General features: G+C 44.1%; 1 protein-coding gene across 5 annotated transcripts in view; it reads left to right on the forward strand.

Moving 5' to 3' along the window:
* Positions 1–27,062, forward strand: part of EFL1 (elongation factor like GTPase 1) — a 987,271-nt gene that overhangs the window by 175,473 nt on the left and 784,736 nt on the right. For all 5 annotated transcript variants that reach the window (XM_085644294.1, XM_085644291.1, XM_085644292.1 and 2 more), the window contains exons 9-11: positions 8,363–8,439; positions 8,532–8,668; positions 15,619–15,741. In XM_085644294.1, coding sequence (XP_085500420.1) covers positions 8,363–8,439; positions 8,532–8,668; positions 15,619–15,741 — 337 coding nt within the window. The remainder of the gene's footprint in view (positions 1–8,362; positions 8,440–8,531; positions 8,669–15,618; positions 15,742–27,062) is intronic.

Genomic DNA, 27,062 nt, shown 5'->3' on the forward strand with positions numbered 1-27,062 from the left:
TTGCTAGAAATGCATACTGAGGGATCCACTGCCTACAATATGAAGTGAGGCCTATGAAAGCCCGTACCTCCTTTTGTGTCTTGGGTATTGGCATGTTAGCTATTAACTGAATACGGTCGGGTGTAAGCTGCCTTCCCTCCTTGTCCAGCGAGTGTCCAAGATAAACAACTTGCTGGACACAGAATTGCAGCTTAGAAGGGGACCCCTTGTGCCCTTTTTCGGCCAGAAATTGTAAAACTGTCAGTGATGCTTTCTCACATTCAGGTTCGCTTCTTGCGGTAATCAGCAGATCATCGACATATTGAAGCAAAGCAGTGTTGACTGGCATGTGGATACTGTCAAGTTCTCGTTTCAGTGCTTGGCTATAGATGCTGGGGCTTTCTGTAAATCCTTGAGGTGCGCGTGTGAATTTAAAGCTGCGCCCATTTAAACTAAATCCGAACAAATATTGGCTTTCCTGATCTATTGGGACGCTGAAAAAGGCGTTTTTGAGATCAATTACAGTAAAGAATGTCGCTTCGGAATCAATGGCTGTCAGTAATGACGAGATATCTGGGACCACAGGAAATTGTGGCACAATGCATTTGTTTAATTCGCGCAGATCAATAACCAATCGATATACTGGCGGCGCTGTAGGATCTGTTCGTTTAAGAATCGGTATTATCGGTGAATTACATATATTGGAGTCTGTTTCCACAACTACTCCTTGGGCAATGAGCTCGTCAATGATTTGTAGTAAAGCCACTACAGCATCTGGTGGTAACTTGTATTGTCGCATTCGTGGTAGCACCACTCCTGCCTTTAATGTGACTCGATATGGTGTAATATTCATGCAACCAACATCAGTAGGGCCTTGTGCCCATAGACGTGTAGGTAAAGTCTGCAGTCGGGGATCCATGTCTCTAGATACATAGTGACCTTTAAAATCACGTAAAAACAATCTTACTCCTTCCGGAGAACAACATATTATAGCTCCTAGAGCTTTCAACGTTTTTATTCCTAACAAGTTTTCTGGACATGATTTAGTAAGCAGTAAATCTGTAGTTCGGGTCAGAGGTCCTATCGTAAGTGGCAAAGGCTGTGACACTTCATTAACAATAGGTTTTCCTGAAAAACCAAGGGAAATATTCTGTGAGCCTGAGAGGGGTGCCCCTGGAACTTCACTACGTTTTATAGTTGTTCGACTTGCCCCTGTATCGAGTAAAAATTTTCTATCTTGACCTAATAATTTACTATGTACATAAGGTCCTTCTTGATCTACAGGAATCTCGATAAGGGGTAAGTCAACTTCCCTCTCTAGGCTTGTTCATGCGTAACGCTGATACTCGGGATATTCATACTGTGCGGTCTGATACATTTGTCGAGTTGTTGTCTGTGTGGCAGCAGCAGGCAACGGTGGTGCAGCTGGCACAAACTGTATTGGCTGTTGTGAGGCTGGCATGGCCTGGGCATGCTGCATAGCTCCTTGTTCATTCTGATCTTGTCTTAGTGGCCGTGATCTTTCTTGTGTTTTACCTATGGCGATATTATGTTTTAAAACTGGACAATCGTGTACGTAATGGCCTGGCTTTTTACAATAATTGCATGTCCCCTTTACAGGTCCTGCTGAATCGGAATGTGTCATACCCTTTTTATGTCCTTCAGCTGGAACTGTCTGGGAAACTAGCATTTTCATTTTTGTGTCTTTCATGCGTCTGTGTTCATGTTCTTGTTCCTCTTTAATTCTATTGTGGTGGTACTGTAACATTTGTGTTGGAGTGTTACCTTGCCAGGTACTCTCGAATTTTAATACTCTATTCTTTACTGGGGGCAGAGCATTTTCTACTAATTTTGTTACAAACAGATGTGGGTATGATTCGCTACTTGCTTTTATGCCACTATTTATACCAAAACATTTTTCAAAACGGGCATAGTAATCACTAGTGTCTTCGTCTTGCTTCTGTTTACAGGCTGAAATTGTACCCCAATCTTCCTTTTTCGTAGTTAATAAACGTGGCAGTACCTGTACTAGTAGTCCTGGTAATGCCTTAGTTTTGTCCCCAAGCCCCGAACCTGGACCTCGGGCCCTTTCTTCTGCTTCTAATGCTGACCATTCTATCTTTTGATCACCTACCTCCCACTCTTTTTCCTTGAGTTTCTCATAAATGCCAGCAGGCATCAACACCTTTAATATTGTCATAATGTCGGGGTAGGTATATTCTCCCATGAGTAACATGTCTTTAATTTCTCGGTGAAACCCCGCTGGGTCCTTGTCATGACTGGGTACTACTTTCTTCATTTCTAACAATTCTATTTTCGATATAGGCGTATATACAAATACGCGTTTAAACTCGTTGTCCTCACCCTTTATTGGGTGCACTTCTCGTAAGGGATTCTGTCTATCTATGTGATACGTAGTCCTTTCCTTGACAGACAATGGAACATGTTCTGAACATACAAAAAGAATATACTGCTTTCTTGATTCTAGAATTTCTTTAATTAATTCAGTACCTGGACCTCTCCATTTATTCATAAGTAATTCAGTCAGTATGTCAGGCAAGGGACCAGGGTCCGAATGCTGACTCCGATATAGTATAATGAGTTGTTGAATCATATAAATCCCAGCTAACCTTTGTTCATCTGGGGTAAGATTCAAAAATGTGCGTACTACTGTATCATCACTATATTTTCCGGGACTGTCCACCCAATGGACAGCTGCCCTGGCTAAATCTTGTTCATCCATAGAATCGAGGAAATGATAACCCCTTCGTTCTTGTAGTAGTTTGTCGGCGGTTTGGAACGAATGCTCGTTAGACCTTATGTTAATTATAGGTATTTGAAAATTTCTGTTATTATCTGGACATATCGGATGTATTGAGTCAGTGTGATATCTAGTCTTACTCCTATTACAAGATCTTCCTCTACCTACATAGGCTATGGTGTCCGACTGTCCTGTGGGCAGTCCTGACCCTTCTTCCTCGTTTTGTTCGAACTCGTCTACCTCTAATCGCTCTTCGTGTAGGCGTTCTATTTCTTTACGGATCTTTCGGCACATGGCTATTATACAGTTTTGTTTATCATGTCTCCCTTCCGATATATTCTGGCTCCATCTTGTAAGAATTTTCATGGCTTCCGGGTCTACCCCCGGTCGGTCTTGATTTCTGATCACACAGTTTATGAGGAAACGTAACAGTTCCCCCTGTATCTCTACTTTCTGGTATTCCATAGCTCTGTAAATACATTCTGGATCTCGCCCTGTTTGGACAAAATGATATATATTATCTAGATGCGCAGTCATTCCTGGTAACTTTGCTAAATACACTGCGGCTCGTCTGATACGCAATGATGCTAGGGTCATTTCGTCCTCCTTTCCAGGCACCGGGTCATATCTACAGTCTATAAGAAGTTCCTTAAGCGTACGGGTACTAAGGAGTTTGGGTGTACGTGAATGCGCTGACTCTTGAAAAGTAAGTTTATTTATTCTGGGTGGCGTAGAAAAGACATTGGTAGCTCCTCCCGCGGCCCCATCTGGGGCGTCGGGTGTAAAAGGATTCGTCGAACGTGACACAGCAACTACAGGTGTGGACACAGCCATAGAAGTAGCTGTAGGAGCGGATACAGAAACAGATGTGCTTGCCGGAACTTGTGACTCGATTTGTTGCTGTAGGGATACGGGTACTGGATCTTGGCGTTGAACCTCCCTGGTATGCGGTCTATGTAGGGCAGAGTTAGCATACTCGGGAGCTGCGTCATCTAAATATGAGGAAAGAAAAACATCTTCTGCGGTTCTAGGATGCCCCTTAGGATGTACCTTTATTGGGAACAATGGGGTTGGCAAGTCTTTTGGTGTCTCTGGAGTAGCCTTAGGTAATCCTTCAGCCAGGAGAGGATACATACCATTCATAAGGGCATTTCTTTGTCTGTCTACTTGTTCTGATTTTACTCGGATACCTTCCTCAATTAATAGATTCTCTCGAACTTTATTGGAATTCTCTTTACTCTTCTCCTCCTGTCTACGTGCTTTTTCTGTTCGTCTATGTGATTCTTTACGCCATAATTCAACGGCGTCTTTCTGTGACTGTCTGACTTTTCTTTTCCATAACTCTTCCTCGACTTTCACGATGCATTCTGCATCCCAGGTCCCCGCTGTGGGCCACCTTTGACTTTCTGGTAATCCCTTGGTATAGTCTACCCATAAATCAAGAAATAATATAGCGTCTAAGCCATGTTTGTAATACATAAAATGCCCCGGAGTGTCCCTAGGAGGAATAGGGACGGCTTCTTCGAGAACCCCTTTTCTGGTAGTGATCTGTCTTAATTTCGAAAAGAGCGGCATATTGAGAACTGACCTTATACTTGATTTTGACCTGATACTTGAATTTGAACAGACTTAATACAATAAACACGATAATGAACAGTCATTCATACCACGATATTCAGAACATACTTAAACACTTTAAACATTTAACATTAAACCATTAACTGAAACAACAATGATGACCGTCTGCATAACTAATCACCAAGCTTAATTCTCGACAATAACTAGACAATAACTAGACACTTCGGAATACTTCGGAATACTTGATATACTGCTAAACAGTACAGATACACTGCTAAAACAGTGCAGACCGGATTTGTGTACCCAAACCCGTCTTGACCGGCACAACCTATGTGCACGTCAGAAATGCCTCCCCAGCAATGGTACTCACCGGGTAGCTTCGGAAACGGAAGGCCTCAGTAACTTGAACTTGAACCGGACCGGACTCGACTCGACTCGTCGGACACTGGGCTTGACTTCGGACTGGTGGGTCTCTGTATACCTCGGATCTTGCTCTCTCAGCTAGGCTCTGGTCGGGATACTTCGCACTTCTCACCGCCTCGTCTGGGTGTTGATTGCAGTCTCAGTCGCCCCCGCTTGACCGGAGGGAGATACAGGAAATCCTGCTGGTACGCGTTATTGTCCGTCCAGCTGTGGCAGGAGACCGGGCCTGCAACACACCGCCGGCGCGTGAGATGAGAAAGTGTCCCTGTTCGGGCGCCATCATGTGGTAAATATTTCTCCTTTACCGGGACTGAATTTGGTACAGAAACATTATAAAATAGCTCAGTAAAATGAGAGGCAGAATCCGTGATATCAGAGTTTCGGAATGGGCTTTATTCCAATAAGCGATTATAATCGGATGCCTCAAGTTCCATCACCACGGGGGTTCAGGAAGTGAAGTACATACTTTATTGACAAGCAGTAACTTTTATAATACATACATTATAATGAAGTGAATACAGTAGGCGTAACAATTGATAAGGACAGTGACGTTTGGTTTGCGTAACCGAAAATGGGTGTAATAATGAGTAAAAAGGAACATGATTGGTTGTGATGTCATGTATAGGTGGATCTATAAGATAATACTTGGCATGGATGCGCGCGCAGCAGTATGACGTGTAATTTGACGTGTAACTAGGGGGTGACGGGGACTTGACATTTAGCTCTATATGTGGAGACGAGAAGTCTGGGAGGTCAAGTCAACCTAATCCCAAATCATATCTAACATCCTATGTTTAAAGAACTATGTTATCCAAAAAGGAGGACTCTCGGACAGAATCTATTCTATACTGACTGTGCGTGTACAAGCGTCTAAGTGTCTACACTGAATGCGAGGGGGTAGGAATATTCCATGGTAACAAGGCTATGAATTACTTGCATGAGGACAGAGAAGATGGGTCTTTTTGCTTGGTAACTGGAAGAATGTTTACTTAAACTACTAGGCAGGAATGCATCGGCTGAGGGGGAAGCAGATAATTCGAAGGTGAAATACAGTTCTTGGCAGAGAGTAAGCTGATGTCAGGCTTCGCGAGCCGCGCAGAGAATGAGACAAAGTTCATGGTCACAGATGCAGGCTCGGGCTGGAGTTTTTAGAGGCAGAAGGCAAGAAGAGTTTGATGACAGAATCAGGGCCTACTTGCCTGGACTGAAAAATGGCATAAGTGAACCATATAAAGCCGGTGGCCTTTCATATTTAAGAATGGAATATCCGGCCTATTCATGGCGGATCTGGCAGAGGACATGTTGACGGTGGACACGCATGTGTTTGCGTCATCAATACTGGAACTGGAGGGACCATACATGTACTTGCGACATGCACATAGAACCGTTGGGGTCCAAGATAGGGGACATAACTGACCAGGAAAATCCATATTTCCACAGTTTGCCGATATCTATCCATGGATCCATTTTCTTCTGGGTCATTACTACGATGCTGTAGGGGCCCAGAAATTGGGGCGCTGTTTGTTTTTCATGGACAATAATATAAATGTCTACACTAGGTTTGTGGCGTAGCTAGACTAGTTGCCGCCCGTGGCGGTCCGTGCGGCGGGCGCCCCATGGCCGTACGCAAGGGGGGGGGGTGCTGGTGATGCAGCAGGTAAGAGCGGGGCAGTGAGGCCGCTCCCCCTTTGCTACGCCACGCTACGCATCAGGCTGGCACCTCTTAGCACTATAAAATCACAAGTCATCATTCCCCATTGCACCAGACAGGATTCAGTTCAGTGACTTTCTGGTCACACACACTGATCGTATTAACCACTTGAGTATTCGTAAGGTGAAAGAGTGTATTCCCCACCAATAAAGTGAACTTTCAATAATTTGTAATGTAAGTTGAGTGCTTTATTTTGTATGCTGTTAATTGAAGGGAAATCAAAAAAACTTGTTAGTTGAACATTTTTCTTTTTATCCACGTCTTTGACTCTGTCCCTACATTTACAGATCCTGCCTCCACATTTACAGATCCTGCCTCCACATTTACAGATCCTGCCTCCACATTTACAGATCCTGCCTCCACTCGATAGTTCTCACGTTTTTTATGCACTTCAGCCTCAAGATGTAAATGAAGAAAGCCTGGAAACCCGCCAGATAAACAAGTTTGCGCTTCCAGGACATCTTCATTCACAAGTACTTAGGCATTTGCGCCCCCTGGGAATGCCGCAACGGACCGTGGCGCGCCCTACAGTCTGAAAACCTCTGAGCTAACATGAGAGGGGTCCCTGATAGTTTTTTTTAAAGCAAAACGTGTAGCCTGACACCACATTGAATAAAAACTCTTCTATAGATCTTAAAAACAGTTCCTTTCCCAGTCTTCAGCTGTACCCCAACTTTCTCTTACCAACTGCTACACACTGAACCCCCTCAACATTCTGCTATGTCACCACACACTATCTGCAGCTCTGGCTGGCCCTAGAATGTACCCTGGGGAAAAGCACACAATGTTCACACATAAAAACCACAGTCAAAATGTGAACACCAAAGCATCTGTGCTCACATTCAGCAAACAACGTAAAGTTAGAGCTATGTCCCACTTGAGCACAGTCCACTGCCAAGCAGGTTCCAAATAAACAAACTCTGACTGTTCACCTCACAGGAGTTACAGTTTCCCCCCCTTTTATGGATTGTTGAGGCGGAATGAATTATTGGCCCCATGGAGTGCCATTGGATTCCCCCCCAATATGTATTCAGTGTTTAAACATATTGGCATGTGACTGCATCTAGAACGTTGTAATTACTTGATCAGTTGAGTAACTTTACAATACGGGTTAATCTTGTTTTCCCTGCTCCTTGCTTCTACTCATATACATTATTATTGTGTTGTGTGAGAAGTACTATTCTCTAATCCCATAGCTTATTTTTAGTTTCTCTGATACTGTATTTCAATTTGTTGACCTTGTACATTGACAGTAAAATCCTTGTTTTCCTTTTCTTTCTCCGTTGGCATTAACTCTATACAATATTGTCTACATTTTGAACCAACTCACACTCGGCGTTTTCCTTAACCTTGGCGAATGGCATAGGCATGGCGTGGCTGTTGGCTGTTGTAGGATTAAGCCTCCACACTTACTGTTGAGACCACTCACAGGTTATTCCTTGACATGCATGCTTGTTTGTGTATCTGCCATTGTTTTAATGACCCTTTGTAGGACAGTGAATGGCCAGAATCAGCTGGCCATAAAGGTCATAACCTTATGATACTGTTTTTTTAGCACCAGATATTATGGGCTATTTTTCGTCATTGGTGAAAGGCCTACACGCAATGTATAGCAATATGGCACCGAATGTATTTAAAAAAAGAAAAACAAAAATAACCAACCCTTTCTGCTACTCGTACTGCAAATGTGTCTGTTTCATAGCTATCTCCACATAGCCTTATTGGCAGTGTATCTGCATATAAATGCATACATTGGCTAAATTGTATTTCACCGAGGGTAAGGTTAATGGGGCCTCTTTTGTAGGCAACTATAGTTAGGAGGAAACATTTGCATTCTATTTGTTGCAGATTATAATTCGAATTAATGTTGGTGCCTCAATCTTGCTAGTAACATTTTTGTTTTCGAACAGTTGAAAGGAAAGAAACCGCTCTTTGTGCAGCTGGTACTGGACAACATTTGGAGTTTATACGATGCAGTGATGACTAGGTAATAAAGCCTTCGTTTTCCTTTTTGGCACCTGTTTCACGTATTTTGCAGCGTAACATCTTCACAATTGCCTTCCTTTCTCTCGTGTTTAGGGAGAATGAGAAAATTGAAAAAATGGTGAGTTTACTGGGATTGAAAATCGGTGCCCGGGAGTCTCGCCACTCCGATCCCAAGGTCCATCTGCGCGCGATCTGCGGCCAGTGGTTGCCCGTTTCCCAGGCGGTGCTGTGTATCCTATTCATGGTTTGCCACTGTTTTAAACAATGTTTTTTTGTGTTAAAGGAAACATTGCTGTATTGAATAGACATCTGTTATGACTACAGAAAGTGTTTTGGAGAAGTGAGGGGTCGTGAGGGTTGGATGGAACCTGCCCTGAAGCCGGCGACCTTTGAACTTTCTTGCAGCAGAATCACCTCCGCTGCCGGGATGCAAGAAGCGGCGGGTGGTACAACTCTAATAGAGGGGCAGGGCTTGCTTTCATTTTACAAATGAGGAGCTTAAGACCACCTGCCCGTATTGTTCCACGTTGAATATCCAACACTTCTCTTGCGTCAGAATTGGAAGTACGGAGATCGCAATGGGTCAAAGAAAGGCCGCACCATGGAGCCCGTTCATTCGAAGCGTCTGCCTTACAAGTGCACGCTTCAAGCTGCTTCTTCGCTGGAAGAACGTCTTTTCATGTACTTTGGGAGCAAAATTGATTAAGTTGTTACATTTCAACTGAGGATTTCAATTTTTATTGACATCTACCAGGTGATATAGTTCGTATTCGAGACATTTCACCAACAGAACATGCTCCTCTCTTCCACAATAGCAATGTGTGTGATCTGATACTCCCTGCCTCCCACACAACTGGGCTGTGAAAACAGACATACAGCATATGCTATCTCAGTGGCACGAGAAATCGTGATGCATTATAGTCGTATAAGGTGATATTTGTATCAGGTCCAGTGGTGTAACTAACCTTGAGGCGGCCCCCCTGCAATGTTCATGGAGGGGGGCGGGGCCCACGCTCGGCACCCAGACCAGGGGCTATGCACTGTGCCCTTTGTTAAGTTCCTTTCTTTCAGCGCCTTTACCGACACGGAGCTGGAGCTCTCCACCAAAGGTTGTCAGTTTTCTGAAGACTTCTAAAATGATTTGAAAACCAGTCTGATAGGGGATGTTCCATGCCACAACTGCAGGCAGCAGATGCTGTCACAGACTTGCACAGAAAGTGCCTTTTGTGTCTAGATTCGGGCCACAACTCTTACGTTGTGTGATAAGTGCGCCCTCGCACCCAAAGTCAATCCGAACCTGGTAGGTGAAGCTCTATTTCGCTGGTTTAAAAACAAGTTTGCACCCTTCATGTGAGTCCAGCTCCCATTTCAAGGTCCTGACTTTGAGGCCAGTCCTGTGACTGCTAAGCTTCATGCCAGAAGTCCTCTCTATGCCTAAGCGCAAGCATAAACAAGCAAAGCAGCACTCTGTCCCATCCCGCCACTTTGATTCCAGCGAGAAGGCACGAGGGCGTCCTGATATTAGTTGTACCCCTTCGAGGTCTCCTGCTATGGAACCAGTTTCTCAACAGTTTCCGATACTCCTCTAATTTCTCAGCCTGTTGTCGACCCCACAGCAAATCGCGGGCTTTGAAGAAGGCAATGCTGTAGATTTTCAGTCTGCTTTAGGTTTTCTCTGGCACTCCTTCATTCCATAAGAAACCACTTAGACCTCTATTTGGATTGTTGCTGCCGGGTCCACCCCAACACCGTCTTTTGCTGTAGGACCCCTTATCAGACCTGTACCAATTCCTATATAGACTTGTTTTCTGGCTGCAAGATTCACGCTGCTCCATTCTGCACCGATACTGGTGCCAATGCTGCCAGCGCCAGTAGAGGATCTGATGCCAATGTTGGACCCCGACCCAACTACAGCTCAAGCTTGACCAATGTTGAACTATGAAATCACAAGTGTAACTGGTCATCAAACAACCCGACTCTAACCCATGCCTCTGCCACATCACACATACCAGCAGAGGCTCTGTTATTTTCTTGCTTTTTAATCTGATCCAATGCCAGAGCAGCGCGCATCCCAAGATATTGAGGATGATGACTGAGATGGCTTTCTCCCCACTTACTACACTTATGATGCCTTATTCATGTACTTGCATTCGGAATACCAGTGGGCTTTGCAACTCGCATGAGACAGAACTTGGCTCCCCACTTGGGCCACCCAGGGAATATAGTTCCTCAGTTGCAGTGGTGGTCCATTGAACAGCTGAGACTCTAGAATTGTAGCTGCCCTCATTTGAGACCAAAACAAATCAATGTTCTAACAGCGATTTTGCAGCCAGTGTGAGCTGCATCTGAACCCTTGCTTCCTTTTAACAATGTCATCTATGATATTTCAATGGCCATCTGGTTGAGGGCTTGTTATTGCCTCCCTGTGAATAGGCCTATGAATAGACATGTGGCAAGACAGCACAGACAGGTTTCTCGCCAAGCACCCCACCCAAGAAAGCTTTATTGCATTCATCCAGGCACCCCACCCTAGAGAATTATTGTGCTGGCTTAAAAGTGTAAATTCTGCTCTGGCTAGATAATCTAGGAGGATTGGGGCAAAGCACATGTTTTCTTCAGACAGCCTGGCACTGTGATCCATAAATACTGTTTGTTTGCTTGGTCTTTACACAAATGCCTTATAGGACATGGCCAGCAAGATCTTCCTGGCAGTCCTAAAAGACCTTAGGACCTCTTTATGCCTCATGGTTTGTGATGGACAGGATGCGACCAAATATGTTATTTGTTCAGGTCTCGACAAGACTGATTGCCTGGGAGAGCAGTTGGTTCTAGTGTTGTCCTTCATCAGCACACATGGATGCATTCCACAGGATTCTCCACAGATGTACATGACTCTGTCATGTATATGTCCCACCTGTTTGGACAGTAGAGCTACTTTGCACCCTTTGGGGCTGTTTACACCTGCCAAACAGTTTCGGCATCTGTTCAAAAGATTTAGAGGTTATATTAGAGGGCTGGTGTACAGACAAAAACTGCTTTTCCAATTGGTGTATCACACTCCCCAGCCCTTTTGAGACTGTGGACGTGTGTCTGACAGGCATCAGTCTTCCGGTGCCCCTTCCTCTGCTACAGTAACCACCAAACCACTTTAGTTTGTCTTTAGTGGCCCGTACTCAAACGGGGTGGCAGGATTCAACATTTCTTCCTAGGTTAGCAATCCATCACGTCTGACAGATGGGTCTTACAGATTATTCAAAATGGCAATGAACTGCAGTTTATTTCTGCTCTGCCTACTATTCCCCCCACACCAGAGTGAATGTCAGATAAGCACCCGTGGTTGTTGCTCTCCAAAGGGAACCATCAAGAGAGTTCCGGACTCCAAAAGGGGAGCGGGTTGCTGTTCTCCCTATTTCCTCATTCCAAAGAAAGCCTGTGGCCTCAGGCCTGTTTTGAACCTCCGCCATTCTTAATGCCGTCCTGCTAAAGAACAAATTCAGAATACTTAACCTGGTACAGATTCTGTCTGACCTGGGTGACTGTTGGTGTCCTTGGACCAACAGGATGTGAATTTTGATAGCTTGTATGATGGAACGACGAGTTCCACTAACCCCGCATGCCTAAACCATGCGGTCTAAATAATGACCACGTCTTAACCTCGCATTGCTCTACCACGAATTTTCGTGGTAATGACATGCATGGTAAAGGGGTATGCGTGGCTAACGTCACCACCCCCCTCTGCACCTCCCTAGGGTGCAAACTCCTCCTCCCTTCCGCCCTGAGGTGCAAATACACCTACCCCCTCCCAAACCCCATGCTGTGTCCTCCACCTGCCCTAATTCCTTAAACCGTGTCCCTTAACCCTGTTGTTTAACCTGACCCTGGCCAGCCTTGACCCAGCTCTAAAAACTGCCCCACCCTCCCCTAAGCCCTAAAAACTACCCCGACTACGCATTCCCCTCGCCCTGAGGCCTAATACCCTAAAAAACTACCCCAACACTCCCCCAGCCCTAAAAACAACTCCGACCCCCAAACCCTGGAAACTACCCCTGACACCCCCAGCCCTGAAAACTTGCCCCATCCCCCAGCCCTGAAAACGAGCCCAACCCCACAGGCCTGAAAACTAGAACCAATGCCCCCAGCCCTAAAAACTACCGAAACTACCTCCAAACCCCAGCCCTAAAACTACCTCCAACCCCACAGCCCTGAAGACTAGCCCAGAAAACTACCCCTGACCCAGCCTAGAAAACTACACCTGACCTGCCCCCCAGCCCAGAAAACTACCACGACCCCCCCACCCTGGCCACAAAACTAGCCCCTGACCAACTCCCCAGCCCACAAAACTACCCCCAAACCATCATCCCACAAAAGTACCCCGACCCCCCAGCCCACAAAAGTACCCCGACCCAGCCCTACTTACACCAACCCCTGGCCACCCCCAGCCCACAAAACAAACCCAACCCCCCAAACCACAAAACATCAACCCACCCCCCCAGCCCACAAAACAACCCCCCGAGCCCCACTAACCTCACCGTGATCTCTTCCTGCTTCCGTCCGTCTGCAAGCCCTACCGCCCATTGCCTTAACCATGCACATGCGTAGTGAATCCATGCGTAGTAGGGCTTGCGGAGTCGGAACACTTGTAGTTCAGACCGCGGTGTTCGACTGTTCCCCATGTTTATATAACTATCCTGCAGTACCAAGATGTTATCTGCAGTTCAAGGTAGGCCAAAGCTTTTTCAGTTTGCTGTGCTCCCCGTCCTCACCAGTCTCCTTCAGGCATTCAAGAAAGTGATGGCAGTGGTCGCTGCCCATGTTTGGAGGTCGGAATACCAGTTTTCCCCTACTCCAATGAATCTCTGTGGAAGTTGGGTCATTGTGGACCACCTTTGGATGATGGCAAACTTCGTTGGCGTTCACTGTTAATGAGTTGCAGTCCCACCTGACTCCTTCGCACAGAGGCTTCCATTCATTGGAGCAATCCTTGACACAGTGGAGTTCAGGTTTTTCTCTCTGCTGCAATGTGTCCAGGATATTTAGTCTATGATCTAGATGTTTCAGGCTCGATCATGGTGAGTGTGGCTGTGAGGCTTCTTGTCCTCTTAGCCTCCTGCTTTCTCCTAGTCAGCTATGCCAGGTGGCACATGTGGGCTCTGCAGAGGATTGTGAAGTTCCACTGGGCCCAATACCAAGGATATGTGACTGATACCATCCAGATTTCAAAGGAAATGGCTTGAGAAATGCAGTGGTGGCTGAATGCAAGTGGAACAGTGGCAGGCGCCTCTCCAATCCCCACCCAGAGCTGATGGTGGTGATGGACATGTCACTTCTGTACTGGGGCAGTCAGATAGAGGATGTGGAAATCAGGGGACTATGGTGCCTGGAAGAAGTCCAGCTCCAGGAAAACTATTCAGGCCATTTGCCTGGGTCTGAAGTCTTTCCTGCCATCCATCAAAGGGAGGCTGGTGCTGGTTCTCACTGAAAACATCACTATCATGTGGTATTACTAAAAGTTGGACAAAATGTATTCCTGGGTCCTCTACTAGTAGGGTCAGTGAAGGTGGTTGGAGCAGCAGGGTAGCAAACCACTTTGCAAGGTCCCTAAATACCAGAGTGGACCAGTTGTTGGGGAGGTGTCTGGCAGATTGTGAGTGGTGTCTTCATCTCGAAATGTGGAATCTTCCAACAATGGGTAAATCCCTGGTTAGATCTTTTCAGCACTGTCAAGAACGTGCAGTGTTGAAAGTTTTGTGCATTAGAGTTTTCACAAGAGCACACTTTAGAAAGTGCATTCTGGCTGGAATGAAACGTGGGATTCCTGTGTACCTTCGTGCCCCAAGTTCTGAAAAACATCAGGAATGACTAGGCCCAAGTCATGTTAGTAGCTCTGGATTGGGCCAAAGTCATCTTAGTGGCTCTGGATTGGGCCAAAAGAGTGTGCTACAAGCAACTCTTGGACATGAGCAATGTGTCCTCCAGTGGGGCGACCACTTCCTGAGAACCTCTTTATCAGAAACAGGGCAGGTTCTTCCTCCTGAAGCTGGCACGGCCAGTTAATGCGGACTTGTCTCTCTGAGAGGGCAGGCCCCGGGTTCCCGGTAATTTAATTGGGCAGGGTGAGTCTCTCACATAATGACTCACTCTGTCTTGTCGTCAGCACCGCGGCGGGGGCCAGCACTCTGCAGCCTGCTCAGTTTTGCAACATTTTAGCGCTGCTAGCAAGCATGATTGAAGGGCAGGCAGCATATTTCAATTTGGGCACGCATGGGCTCCGATGTCAATTACTCTGTCTCCTGGAGTCCTGTCGCGCGCTAGCACCCTGGCTTTAAGCCAGTTTCAGTGCGTCAGCAGAGCGTGGTCAAAATGCATGACAATGCATTTCAGTGCGGTGATGCGGAACACCACACTGAAATGCGTTCGTGTCACGCCTGAAGCCTGACACTTGGCAGGACTGCAAGATGCAGGCGCACAGTATGTCACCCCCGCCGCGCGGCGTAGCACCTGGGACACCGCCGTCACCCATGGCTAGCAAAGAGTAGTTGAAGACAACAGTAAGCACTAGAAGTACTAACGCTCGTCGTCATTCTGTCTGAGTCAGCCTGCAGTGCTGCCTGTTTGAGACTCACTGTGTGATGTTTAGAAGTTTCCCTCGGCTTCATTGCATGATTTTTGCTCGCGAGAAAGTGTCACTTATAATCGCTGAAAGGTCACTCATAATTTCACTGAAATTATGAAAATGTCACACATGGCAATCTGAAACCTTGGCAGCTATGCCATTGCCTTCAAGGAGAACGGCTTCATTAACAAAAAGTTACTTTATTGAAATGTGATCACAACTGCGGTGGTCTGCCGGCCATCTCTGTGATGGCATTAGTACATAGGTTAGTTCACAAAATCCCACTGGATTCAAAAGATGCTGTGCACACTTTGTGACTACTTTTTGCAAATCTAGTTTTTGTACATCTTCTCCTTAGTCAAATGATGAGGTTCTGCCCAATTATTGTAATATCATTCAAATGTTCTTGAATAATGTTTGCTAGATCACCCAGTCCTCTGATTGTAAAGTGTTAGAAGTATTCTCAAAAATTATGAATTGAGCGAACCCTGCTTGTTAAAATGTTTTTTGCTCATGTGAAGTAGTGTGCATTCTGCTGTGTTGTGATTCTTTAACACTTTGACTCAGCAATGGTGTGTAACAAACTCCCGAGTCCACTGGATATTGCTGCTGAGCGAGTGGAAAGACTGATGTGTGTTGGAGCAAGAAGGTTTGATTCCCTTCCACCTGAGACACAAGAACTTAAAAATGGTAAGGACAATTATTATTGGGAACGTGCTGTACAATTGACCCGAACATGCAGATATCTCACAAGTTAATTTGTTATGGTACAAAACCACATTGTATCTAGGCACAGGTTTGGTTTAGAAAGAGTGAAATTTCCTGTTCTCCAAAGTTTGCCAGAAAAGGGATAATTTAATTCCACGGAGTCCTGCAGATTTCGTTAGTCCTAGGAAGACAGTGTTTTGTTGAATAGAGAGGACATGTGGTGGTCGTTTCCGTGAAGGATGGCATTAGTAGACTAAAACGTTTTAGAATGGGGCGACCCTAGGAAGTGATTTGAAGATGTCATGTTAGGAGGGCTGACACACGTGAAATGGCAGGGCATTATAGAGGAACAAGAGTGACTGGAGGTTTGTGTGAGAATGGAATTTCGAGGAGCAAAAGATAGTACTTCCAGTGCTGCAGCCAGCATTGAAACATGAATGGAATCTCTAGAAATCACAACTGGTAATTGTCTCAATTACTGATTACCATTAGCTGTACAGTGATGCAGCCCTCCACTTGTGTACAAAAAAGGGTCAATTAATTACGGCGTCGTGGAAGTAGCTGTTAAAACAACTTAGTCAAGTGTTTCCTTCTTTAAAAGATATGCATCTTGTTAAATTGATTGTCTGCAGGCTAGCCAGACACAGGTTCTGTTGCAGAACGAACCTTTGGCATGATACAACATCATACATGCCAATCAGTTTGTTTCATTTATGTTATCCAGTGCCTTCAACAAGGCAATAAAAACAACATGCAGGAAATAATTTGACTGACCCTCTATGCCGTTCCGGAATGAAAAATCAGCAATAATTTTAAAAAACGACTACCCTGTTGCCAACCTTAAGCCATTCAATCCATTTGCTGTTAGACGTCTGTATTTTTCCAGCGGAGGATATCTTTATGACGGAACAGACATGACCAGCTGTCAGTTGAGCAGTGACTGGGCAAGCCTGTGCACCTTAGGAAAGTGGAAGCCAACGTGTTTTAGTGGGAATTTATTTTTGTGGTTTCGTGAATTCATCTGTCATAATAGAAACCCCAAAAAGACTTTTAATTTAGAAAGGTGTCAAAATCCAGATGTTCAGACTCACTGAAAGCACTTGTCATCTCTGAAGACCTATGCGGGTGAGAATGATGTTTCCATCATTGGTGGTAGGAATCTGGGTAACTGGACAAGGAAAGTGAGACAGAGTGACAATGGACCAAATCTCACTGTTTGGAATGGATTTATCTCTAACGACGGGTTGTGCACAGAGCTCCTTCGGTGCCAGAGAGATGGAAGCTCCCGGAGTAAGCTGTAAGGAAGACAGAGGCCAACAATTGTTGAGAAGCTTACCACTGTTAGCATGGGGTGTTGGTGTGTTGAGCCTTGAACAGATCTGGATACCAGCTGAGAGCCATAGAAAGCATTGGTTGCAGCTGGAGCAATTTATGAAACCTTTTTGCATCTGATTTGATAACCATTTGAGAACCTTGTTCAAATGATATATAAGCTAGCATCTACAATTTATAATATTGTAGGTTATACAAAATAAAACATTGATTTAAGAGGCTGTGAACTTTCCATTCCTATGACGAGAGGGATAAATGCAAAATTATCTACATATAAATTTGTGCGAATCAGCTGTTAGATCTGAATTTCAACTTCATTATCAGTCAGTATTGACTGCCATTATATATAGTCTACACGCCCACACAATACTTCTATGAATCTGCCCAATACTCTATTGCCAGTAGAGTCCTAGATTTTTAGGTCTCGCCTAAGCAGCGTGCATGTGCTGCATAGGAAAAAGACCTTCAGCCATCGGCACAGCTTTGCGGGCAAAAACATGCACGCGTTGCATTGCTTCCAATGGCAACGCGTGCACATCTGGCGATTCCCTTGCGGGAGCGAGCTTTCAAACCATATGTTTGTAATTAACTCGCTCGCTCCCACAAGGGAAACAGGCCCAGGCTCCCTCCTCTATCCCCTCCCCCTGCTGCCGTGCGAGGCGCGCGCGCGCGCTTGTACTTCTTGGAAGTGTGTACACGCAGTTTATCAGTGCTATGACAGACTCCAGCAGTATCCCGGGTTGGGTTTTAGTATCGGACTATGCTGCCCACTAACCTACTAATTAGTTAAGCCATTTACCACCTTATGAGAATTTTATCTACGCGAAGTAAAATATTCTCCAAACCTCAAGCTTGCGCCTTTAAAAAGGAGCTGGTGTCAGCAATATTTCTGTGCTCTTTTGCCAGCTAGACAACCCTTCGATATTTGAAAAGAAATCCTCAAACCCATCCTAAGTGTATTGGTCGACGTCAGTCTGGGACATGCCCACAGCGTAGACCATGCACGGGAAATCCACACACGCACCGTGGGTTCAAACTGGAGCTGCAGACTGCGTGGGAGGTGGGCGCGAGCTCTTCAAAACACGAGTGGAGCACAGACCCAAATAACTTAAGTTTCAGTTCATTCATTGTATGCAAATGGCTTCTGCGCAATGAACGTAGCACAACCCCACAGCAGAACGTGCGAGGAACAGAGCTACTACATCGGGGGAAGTATATATCACAAACGTATGTTGAAACTGTTATCACTCCTTAAATGTCTATGTGTGCTGATTACTAATCCCACCGATGCCATACAAGTAAATATCAGACATGTAAAAATTCGAGCCACGTAGTGTCTAACTTAAGGGATCACTGTCATAACTCTTATCATTCTCTTTCAAGAGGTAACTGTTCCGCGATGTATAAATGGAGGAAACCAACGCTTTAAATGGGCAGATATTGGTCGGTGCAGAGTACCTGCACTTCTTTATTTTGGAAGGGGGTATTACTCAAAATTCTCTTAGCACTGCTCATTACCTCAAGAGGAGAGAGCACTATCAATTCTCTGGTGCATACCGTTACTCTGCGGAGTGAATGCCAGCACTTCTGTATTTTCCCTTTAAAGCGCTATCTGCAAGATTCCTTTTCAGGTTTACAATAAAGTGCTTTTGTTGCGCGCTGTGCCGTACCTCGTTCAAATCCAAGGCGTTTCATCCGACGAAGGATGGTAAATTGAGTTACTCGTAATCATTAATTTGCAAATCAGGAAGGGATCTCTGCACAACTGCACCGAAAAACTGATATATCATAGTCATGGCTAGCTATTACTGCCTTAACACTTTACAAATTTGTATACCCGCCAGAAACTCTTTTTAAATCTCTCATTTTGGAGAATTATTCTTTATTATATTGCGTATATTTTGCATTGTAAATCACTAAATCTCACATCTTTGGAAAGTTTTCAACAATCTTCTGCGACCTATTGTACCATCCAGAAATCACAGGACCCGCCGGGCTTGATCCCAAGCACCACAGCTACCTTTGTGCTCGCCTGAAGCTCTCTCAGGCCTCTTTGTTACACTAGCTCTCCCAGACACACCATAGGCCAGATAATGTGCCAACAATGGGCTTCCCACCAGTGCCTAGACACGAATTACACGTGCTAATCTACACAATGACATCGGCAAATATAAAGTAAAAGATGTTAGGCAAGGAAATCAGACTTGGCGGCAAACATCGCAAATCCCATTTAAAACAAGACTAAGTAAAAAATTCCCATTGTGTTTTAATTGGATTACGTGAGCGCTTATTTTTAAAGCCTAGAAAGCGCTCCTGGCTGAGTGTCCTTTCAAAATAAAGACTAAACGATGCACCAGCTCAAATATTGCAATCTGAAGTACCGAATATAGCTCAGTGGACTGGGCATCTGAGGCAGGGATGTCTATATGTGGAAGCCAATAATAACTGCATTAAAGAACAGTCTGTTTATTTTCCTTAATACAGCCTAGGTGTGACAGACCTACTGATCTGTAATAAAAAAACACGTCCCTACTGTAATAAGTTATTATAGTTGAGTTCTGATGTCACAATGCAAACTTCCAAAATACTGTATGAAAGGAAGGTCACTGAATAGAATTACAACTGCTGCCTAATCACGGATATAATTCGTTTTTCAGATATTTATTTTTGAACTGTTTTCCTATAATATTTGGCATTATCCAACAAGGATCAAATTATGGTATTAGATTAATTTACTGCCGTCGTGGCATTCATTTCAAGAAAACAGGAGTCTATGTGTATTTTACCACACTTTCTTAACGACAGTTGCTTTTGAATGTGATGTATTAAACTACATTTCACAACAAAATAAGCTTCATTTTTTTTCATAACGAGCAAGAAGACCAGTTTTTCAATGAGCGTTTGGGAAGGGTAGTTGTATTATCATGTGATATAAGGCATGCAATACTCCTGGTCACACCTAAGGTTCCCTGTTACAAGAGGATTTTATTGTTAAATGCAGTCAGAAAACCGTTGCTTCCCATGTCTAAATATATTATTAATAACAAAAAACACTCGAGAATAGGCCATCCGTTCAGTGACTCTCAGTGCTGCAAATAACACACTTTTTGGGCCAATAGCTATGCAGAATGACAGGCAGGCAAGTTAATAAACAAAAGATGTTTAATGATCAAGCCTCAACAGCTACAGATGTGTTTGCTGTACAATGCTAATGTTTCATATGCATGTATTGCAGTTTCATACATTACTATCCATAGTCCTAAAACCCATCAGGTCAGGATACAAAAGAAACAAGCATTTGCAATGCAATAGGTCTCGCATTTATGCGAATTTGAGCTGTTGACATTGCAAATAACAAAGCCTTTTATTTTTGTTTTCGTTATTAAAACATAAATAAAAGGCATTGTCATTTACAATGCCAATAGCTTAAACTCGCATAAATGCGAGACCTATTGCATTTAAAAGGCTTGTTTTCTCTGTCATCCGTATTAGATACGTGGATGTTGCAACAAGCGTTCTGATGCCTCCAAGTTACAATCTTAGCTAGTGCTCTGTAGAGACACCCACTGACTTCATAATAAACCTACAAATGCTTTCCGCACACTTTCCATAATGTACGTGATTTGTTTTTCCACTGTGGTGATAGCAGTCATTAAGTATCACAAACCTGAAAACAAGAATAATTGTATATTTTAAGGGGCCCTATCTACTTGAACTCTGCTAAACAGAAGAATTATCCAGTCAAGTTCATTATCTCCACTAGAACTATAATTCATCCATTGTCAAATTTGAATTCAAAGAACGTTTTACGTGTAACGCATTGGTGTGAAGGTGGTGCTAAAAACCAAAACAGGACACAATTTTTTTTTGCAAATAGATCGGAACCATAAAATACACTAGTAGGTTTTTATGTATGTGAAAGTATGTCTTCAACAGAACGCAGCCCATTCAGCAGTAAACATATACGTGTATGAAAGCTACAGACAAATGCAGTGTGTGTTATTTTTCGTTTTCGTTTTCGTTTGTATACAGTGATCTCTGCAATGTTTGTCTGAAAATATAGTGCAGCTCCTTTACATTTAGAAATTGAGTGTTAAATAAATGATAAATCGTTAGTATTGACCTGTGGTGGTTATCTGGAGGTGGGGGTTGAGACGGGTATTAGGTTTATTAGAATCCAATTGTATCATATTGCTGTTGGATTATCTTTGTAAAATATGTGGTCATATGGGAAGCATTAATCAGAAGCAAAATAATAATAGATACGATCAGAAGAATGCTGTTAGATGTATTTTGTTTGGGGAAGTAAGTAACATCAATAGGAAACAAGCATTTGTAATGCAATAGGTCTCGCCTTAGGGACCTTATAAGTATTTAGTAATGCAGCATATTGTGCGGTCCGGGAGCTTTCAGGGTGCTGAGTCGCTGATTACAATGCGGTGTCTTGTGATTTTGGGCAAATCACTTAAAATACAAACAGCGATCTGGGAGGGCTGGTGGGGGCATGGTGAAGGTATGTGGGAGGAAACAATTTGTGATGGTGGTTGGGAGGTGGGAGGAGGGATGAGGGGTTAGGGAGAGATGGTACGGAGTGAGCAGGCTGCCACGAGCAGGAAACAAGACGTAAAGCTGAAAATGAAAGCTGTGTCCTGTGATTTTGGGCAATTCACTTGAAATACAAGCAGCGATCTCGAGGGGTGATGGGTGCGGGGTGAAGGGGTAGAGAGATACGGCACAGGGCGAGCAGGAAACAAGACACAATGGTTACTTGAACAGCATTTGAGCTCATAAATGACTCCATCTGACAACATTTAAAAAAAAACAACAATGAAACGGCATAAAAAATGCTATGAAGGGCGTGTGGTCAGAGCTGCCGACTCGGGAGGTTGTCTCGGCGTCAGCTCAACATACTTTAATAACATAAAATACATGCAGCGATCTCGAAGGGGTGGTGGAGGCGTGGTGAAGGGAGAGACAGCAAAGGGTGAGCCGGCTGCCACATTCAGGCAACAAGATGCGATGTGAAAATGAAAGTGGGCACGTCATTAAAAGGTGAACGGCCTCCAAAGTAAAACAATAATTAAACCTGCGATGCAAATGCCAACCGAATCATGAAGCACAGCATCCGTGAATCGGGTGATGTACAGATACACAAGCTGAGGCAAACAAGAAAACAAAATATTGCGCACAACGGAACCTTGATAGCTCGAGACTCGGCTCCACCATTATTTCAAACCTTTCAACATGCCTGCGAAAACAAGAGCAGAGGCAGGCAAACTATACCAGCAGAGCTCGAGAGCAGGGAAGGGGAGCAAGCAGGCCAGCAAACAGCAGATGAAGTGCTGCTGCCGCGAATCCGGCCCGTGCTGTGTGAAGAACTGTTCCTAGTTTCGGAGTAGAAAGTCAAACAAATGTTCATACATGTTAAGAGCAGCTGTTCAAAAAAAAAAAAAAGTCCCTAACCAGAAAGTTAAAAAAGCGGAAGCAGACAAGTCCTGCGGAAATACTCCAGAGCCCACAAGCTACATACAACAGATCATCCTACAGCGCATGCGTTGTAGGCTCGACCTGACAAAAATAGGTTCCTTATTAAAAGTGGATCTGGAGACTGCCTCTTTGTAGAGTGTAGTTTGTTGCATACTGGAAAAGACATATTTCATGGGTAACTATATATATATATTTACCAGTTAGCAGGCACTGGTTCCCGGCACGCCCTCTAGTTCAGGAGCAACGCGTCAGCTTGTAAACTTGGATTGTGTATGAAAAACCAGCGCTTCGCTCCCGCAGGCAGACCAGAGACTCATTGGATAACACTGCTGCCGAGGGGAGAGAGGAAGCGGCATTGTCTGCGTGAAGGTGATCTACAAGTGACTTACCACCAATGTCTCATGTAGGTAGATTGCCGTGGTGGTCGTGAGGACCGTGGCCAACAGGTTTGGAACACCACTTGGTGTACGAGTGCCCAATTACTGAATGTGCACTCGCAACGTGACTCACATAAAACCCGGGGTGGACCAGCCCAGGGAACAGCAAATGCAGTGGCCTCACAGCAGTGGATGGGCTAACATCTTACTCTAGTGGGAGTGGACCGCTGAAGTTTAAAACTAGCCTACAGGTGGAATATCGCTATTGACGTGTAACTGGCACTGAGGAAAGCCGCAAGGCTGAAAAGCATCTGCCCAGGCGTTTCATGAACATAGCCTTTCAACGCCATGCGCCTGATGTTATGGCATTAAATTCATTGGAAGCTACTGACCAAGTGTCGGACCTGTTCTCATGTGAGTGGGAGCGGAAAATATATATATAAATATATGGTGTGTGTGTGTATATATATATATATATATATATATATATATATCAGCTCAAACATTTCTCCACTTTACCGGGGGCCTCCAACTCTGCAAGGCGGGCTCACGTATAACAGGAATGGAGAATCCTGTCCATAAAACCACAAAAGAAGAAGAGCCCACAGCTACGGCAACTTTTCAAGCTGGCATTTTAATTATGTCTGACATCACGTGGCAGCTTTAAACAACTCTTTTAACCCTACGCGTTTCGGCGCTGTGCGCCTTATTCACAGGTGAGTACAATTTAGTCCCAGTGGTCATGTGGCCATTCATTTGGACCACCATACCCAAAATGCATCAATATACAAATTTTCAAAACTGGCTTCAACATCGTATCATTTCAGCGTCAATAGCATCTTTTTTTTGTCAAAGTCCAGCATTATCCTTGTTAAATGCGATGCTTTCAGGAAAATTATATTCAAAGCACAGTGCACTTCGCTGCCACGTTGTGAATACGTGCTTGAAAGGAAACACGAAGGCTGCTAGAAGGAGGACAGAGCATCCCTCTTTCCTTTTCTCTCCAGCTTTCACAAATGGTCACGGAAATCCAATGTTGACTGTTAGGCTGAAAAGCGAGTCAAGCCCCCTCCGTTTAAAGCTCAAACATTTCTCCACTTTACCGGGGGCCTCCAACTCTGCAAGGCGGGCTCACGTATAACAGGAATGGAGAATCCTGTCCATAAAACACAAAAGAAGAAGAGCCCACAGCTACGGCAACTTTTCAAGCTGGCATTTTAATTATGTCTGACATCACGTGGCAGCTTTAAACAACTCTTTTAACCCTACGCGTTTCGGCGCTGTGCGCCTTATTCACAGGTGAGTACAATTTAGTCCCAGTGGTCATGTGGCCATTCATTTGGACCACCATACCCAAAATGCATCAATATGCAAATTTTCAAAACTGGCTTCAACATCGTATCATTTCAGCGTCAATAGCATCTTTTTTTTTCAAAGTCCAGCATTATCCTTGATAAATGCGATGCTTTCAGGAAAATTATATGTATATATATATATTCACTGAAAAAAGCATAGATTTCAGGGACGTTATAGTTAGTTGGACATTTCACTCGTACAAAAACATAGAAATTCCCCCGTTATAGTTAGTTCAGCTAACGATAACTTGTGCCCCCGCAATGCACTGCTGATGACATCACATATTACATCATTCATGACATGGTCAGTGACATCACTGATTACATCACTGATGACATCTCAAATAACATCACTGATGACATAATCGAGTGACTGTGTGTTTCTTTAAAGTTTAAATATGTATTCTATATATATGCCAAGGTGTATTGAAGAATGAGTGGGTGTATCAGTGTCTGGATGGAGGATTTAGTAGGTGCGTCACTGACTGTTTAAGTGAGTTATTACATGTGTCTTATTGAATGCATGGGTTAGTGACTAAACTGTGTGAATGTCTGTATCAGTCTGTTTGCTGTTGTATAAGCTGAAAAACACACAAGATGATGGACGGAATGTTGCACATTGGCAAAACATTATCCCCCAGTCACATATCTGGGTTTCATCCATGGTTATTTTGCTCACCACGCCACCCCAGTTCAGACATGGCCATATGCAAATCAGTCTTGACCCTGTGCCTCATGGGAACAGTCCAGCCCGAACTGCCAAGCCATGTCTTCCCTGGACCGAAATCAAGCATCTTAGGACCGGTTTCAGGGTTTCATCCCTCTTCAGCCAGGATAGCTTGACTCCAGTGGTGTAGTGAGCACGGGACCCACGTCTGGGCATAGCCTTCCCACATACGGCGAACAGCAAAACACACAAGATGATGGATGGAATGTTGCACATTGGCAAAACATTCACCCCCAGTCACAGATCTGGGTTTAATCCATCGTTATTTTGCTCACCATGCCACCCCAGTTCAGTCATGGCCATAAGCTGCTCCATGGGTTGGTTAGTAGCTACATGAGTGTCTATATGGGTTATTGATTGGTTGCCAGAGTATTTGTATGGGTGCATGAGTGTGTGTGTGGGTGCGTGGGAGGTGTGTGACTCTGTGCATACATGTTTAAGTGATTGATTCACTGGCTGTATGGGTTCAATAGTGCATGTGGAAACAGCTGTATGGGTGGGTCAGTCTGTGTATGAGTGTGTTACTGAGTGAATGGATGTCACAGTGGTACATGTCCAGGTAACTACATATGTAAAAGGCAGTGTATTTGAGAGTTGGAGTATATAAATGACTATATGTGAGAGTGGCTGTATAGATGAGTGTTTACTTGTATCAGTGATTGTATAAGAGAGTAATTATGTGTTTGTTTCTGTTTGAATAAGTGATCTGTTGTGTGTATAACTCTATAGGTCAGTAAATGGAAGTGTGATTGATTCTTTGCATGACTGACTAGGTGTGTGAGTAACTCCATAAATGATTGGCGCTGTGTGAGTGTCTGTATAGATGTATGAGTGCAAATGATAAGTGTTGCATTGATGAGTGACTGTGAGTGATTTTATGGGTGAATGAGTGGATGTGTGTGTGGACCTAGAAATCAGTGAGTGTGTATGTAGTAACTGGTATTGGTGTGTCGATGGTTTCGAAAATGGTAGTCTATATTTTACAGTGGGTGTATCAAAGGTTATATTAGAGTGTGAGGAGGTGCATCAGATTTTCACCTGAATGATGTCATCAGTGATGTCATTTGAGATGTCATCAGTGATGTCACTGACCATGTCATGAATGATGTAATATGTGACGTCATCAGCAGTGCATTGCAGAGGCACGAGTTATAGTTAGCTGAACTAACTATAACGGGGGAATTTCTATGGTTTTGTACGAGTGAAATGTCCAACTAACTATAACGTCCCTGAAACCTATGTTTTTTTCAGTGATTTTCCTAAGGTTTTTTAAATGCTAATTTCTAACTATAACATGCCTGAAACCTATAGTTTTTTTCAGTGAATTTCGAAGGTTTTTTAAATGCTAATTTCTAACTATAACGTGCCTGAAATCTATTGTTTTTTCAGTGAATTTCAATGTTTTTTTAAATGCTAATTTCTAACTATGCCTACAAAGTTAGAAAGAAGCAAGACAAATGCAGAAAGAGGAAAAAAAAGTCCAGAAAGACGAAGAAAACTGCAGGAAGAAGCAAGAGATGTGCAGAAAGAACCAACAGAGGAAGCACAAAGTCCTCCTGTGCCCACAACTTTTTAGTAACGGGTACTGGTGGTAACTGACTCTGACTAACCAGAGCCAGTGCAATGCTAAAAGACACATAGAATACAGTAAAAACACCTACATACACTATGGAACACTATGTGACCTCCTCTGTATTTGCCCTGAGTAAGTGCCTGGGTCATTACATGAGTACATGGGTAGTGACTGGATGATTAGAGTGCTGCAAGGACAGTGCATGGTGATTTTATAACTGCTTGGGTTTTGGCGGAGTGATTGGATAAGTACATGATGCTGGATAGCTGATTTGAGGAGTGCATGGGTAGTGACAGAGGGATTTCTGGAGTGCACGGGTACAACCTGGATAATTGGAGGAGTGAATCACTACTGTGTAGGTGGTTAGAGGTCTTCATGGGTAGTGCACAGGGGATTGTAGTAGTGCATATGTTAGTGCCTGGGTCCTTCCATGAGTACATGGGTACTGACTG

The sequence above is a fragment of the Triturus cristatus genome, chromosome 3_1 (genome assembly GCF_964204655.1).
Source record: "Triturus cristatus chromosome 3_1, aTriCri1.1, whole genome shotgun sequence".
NCBI lineage: Eukaryota > Metazoa > Chordata > Amphibia > Caudata > Salamandridae > Triturus > Triturus cristatus.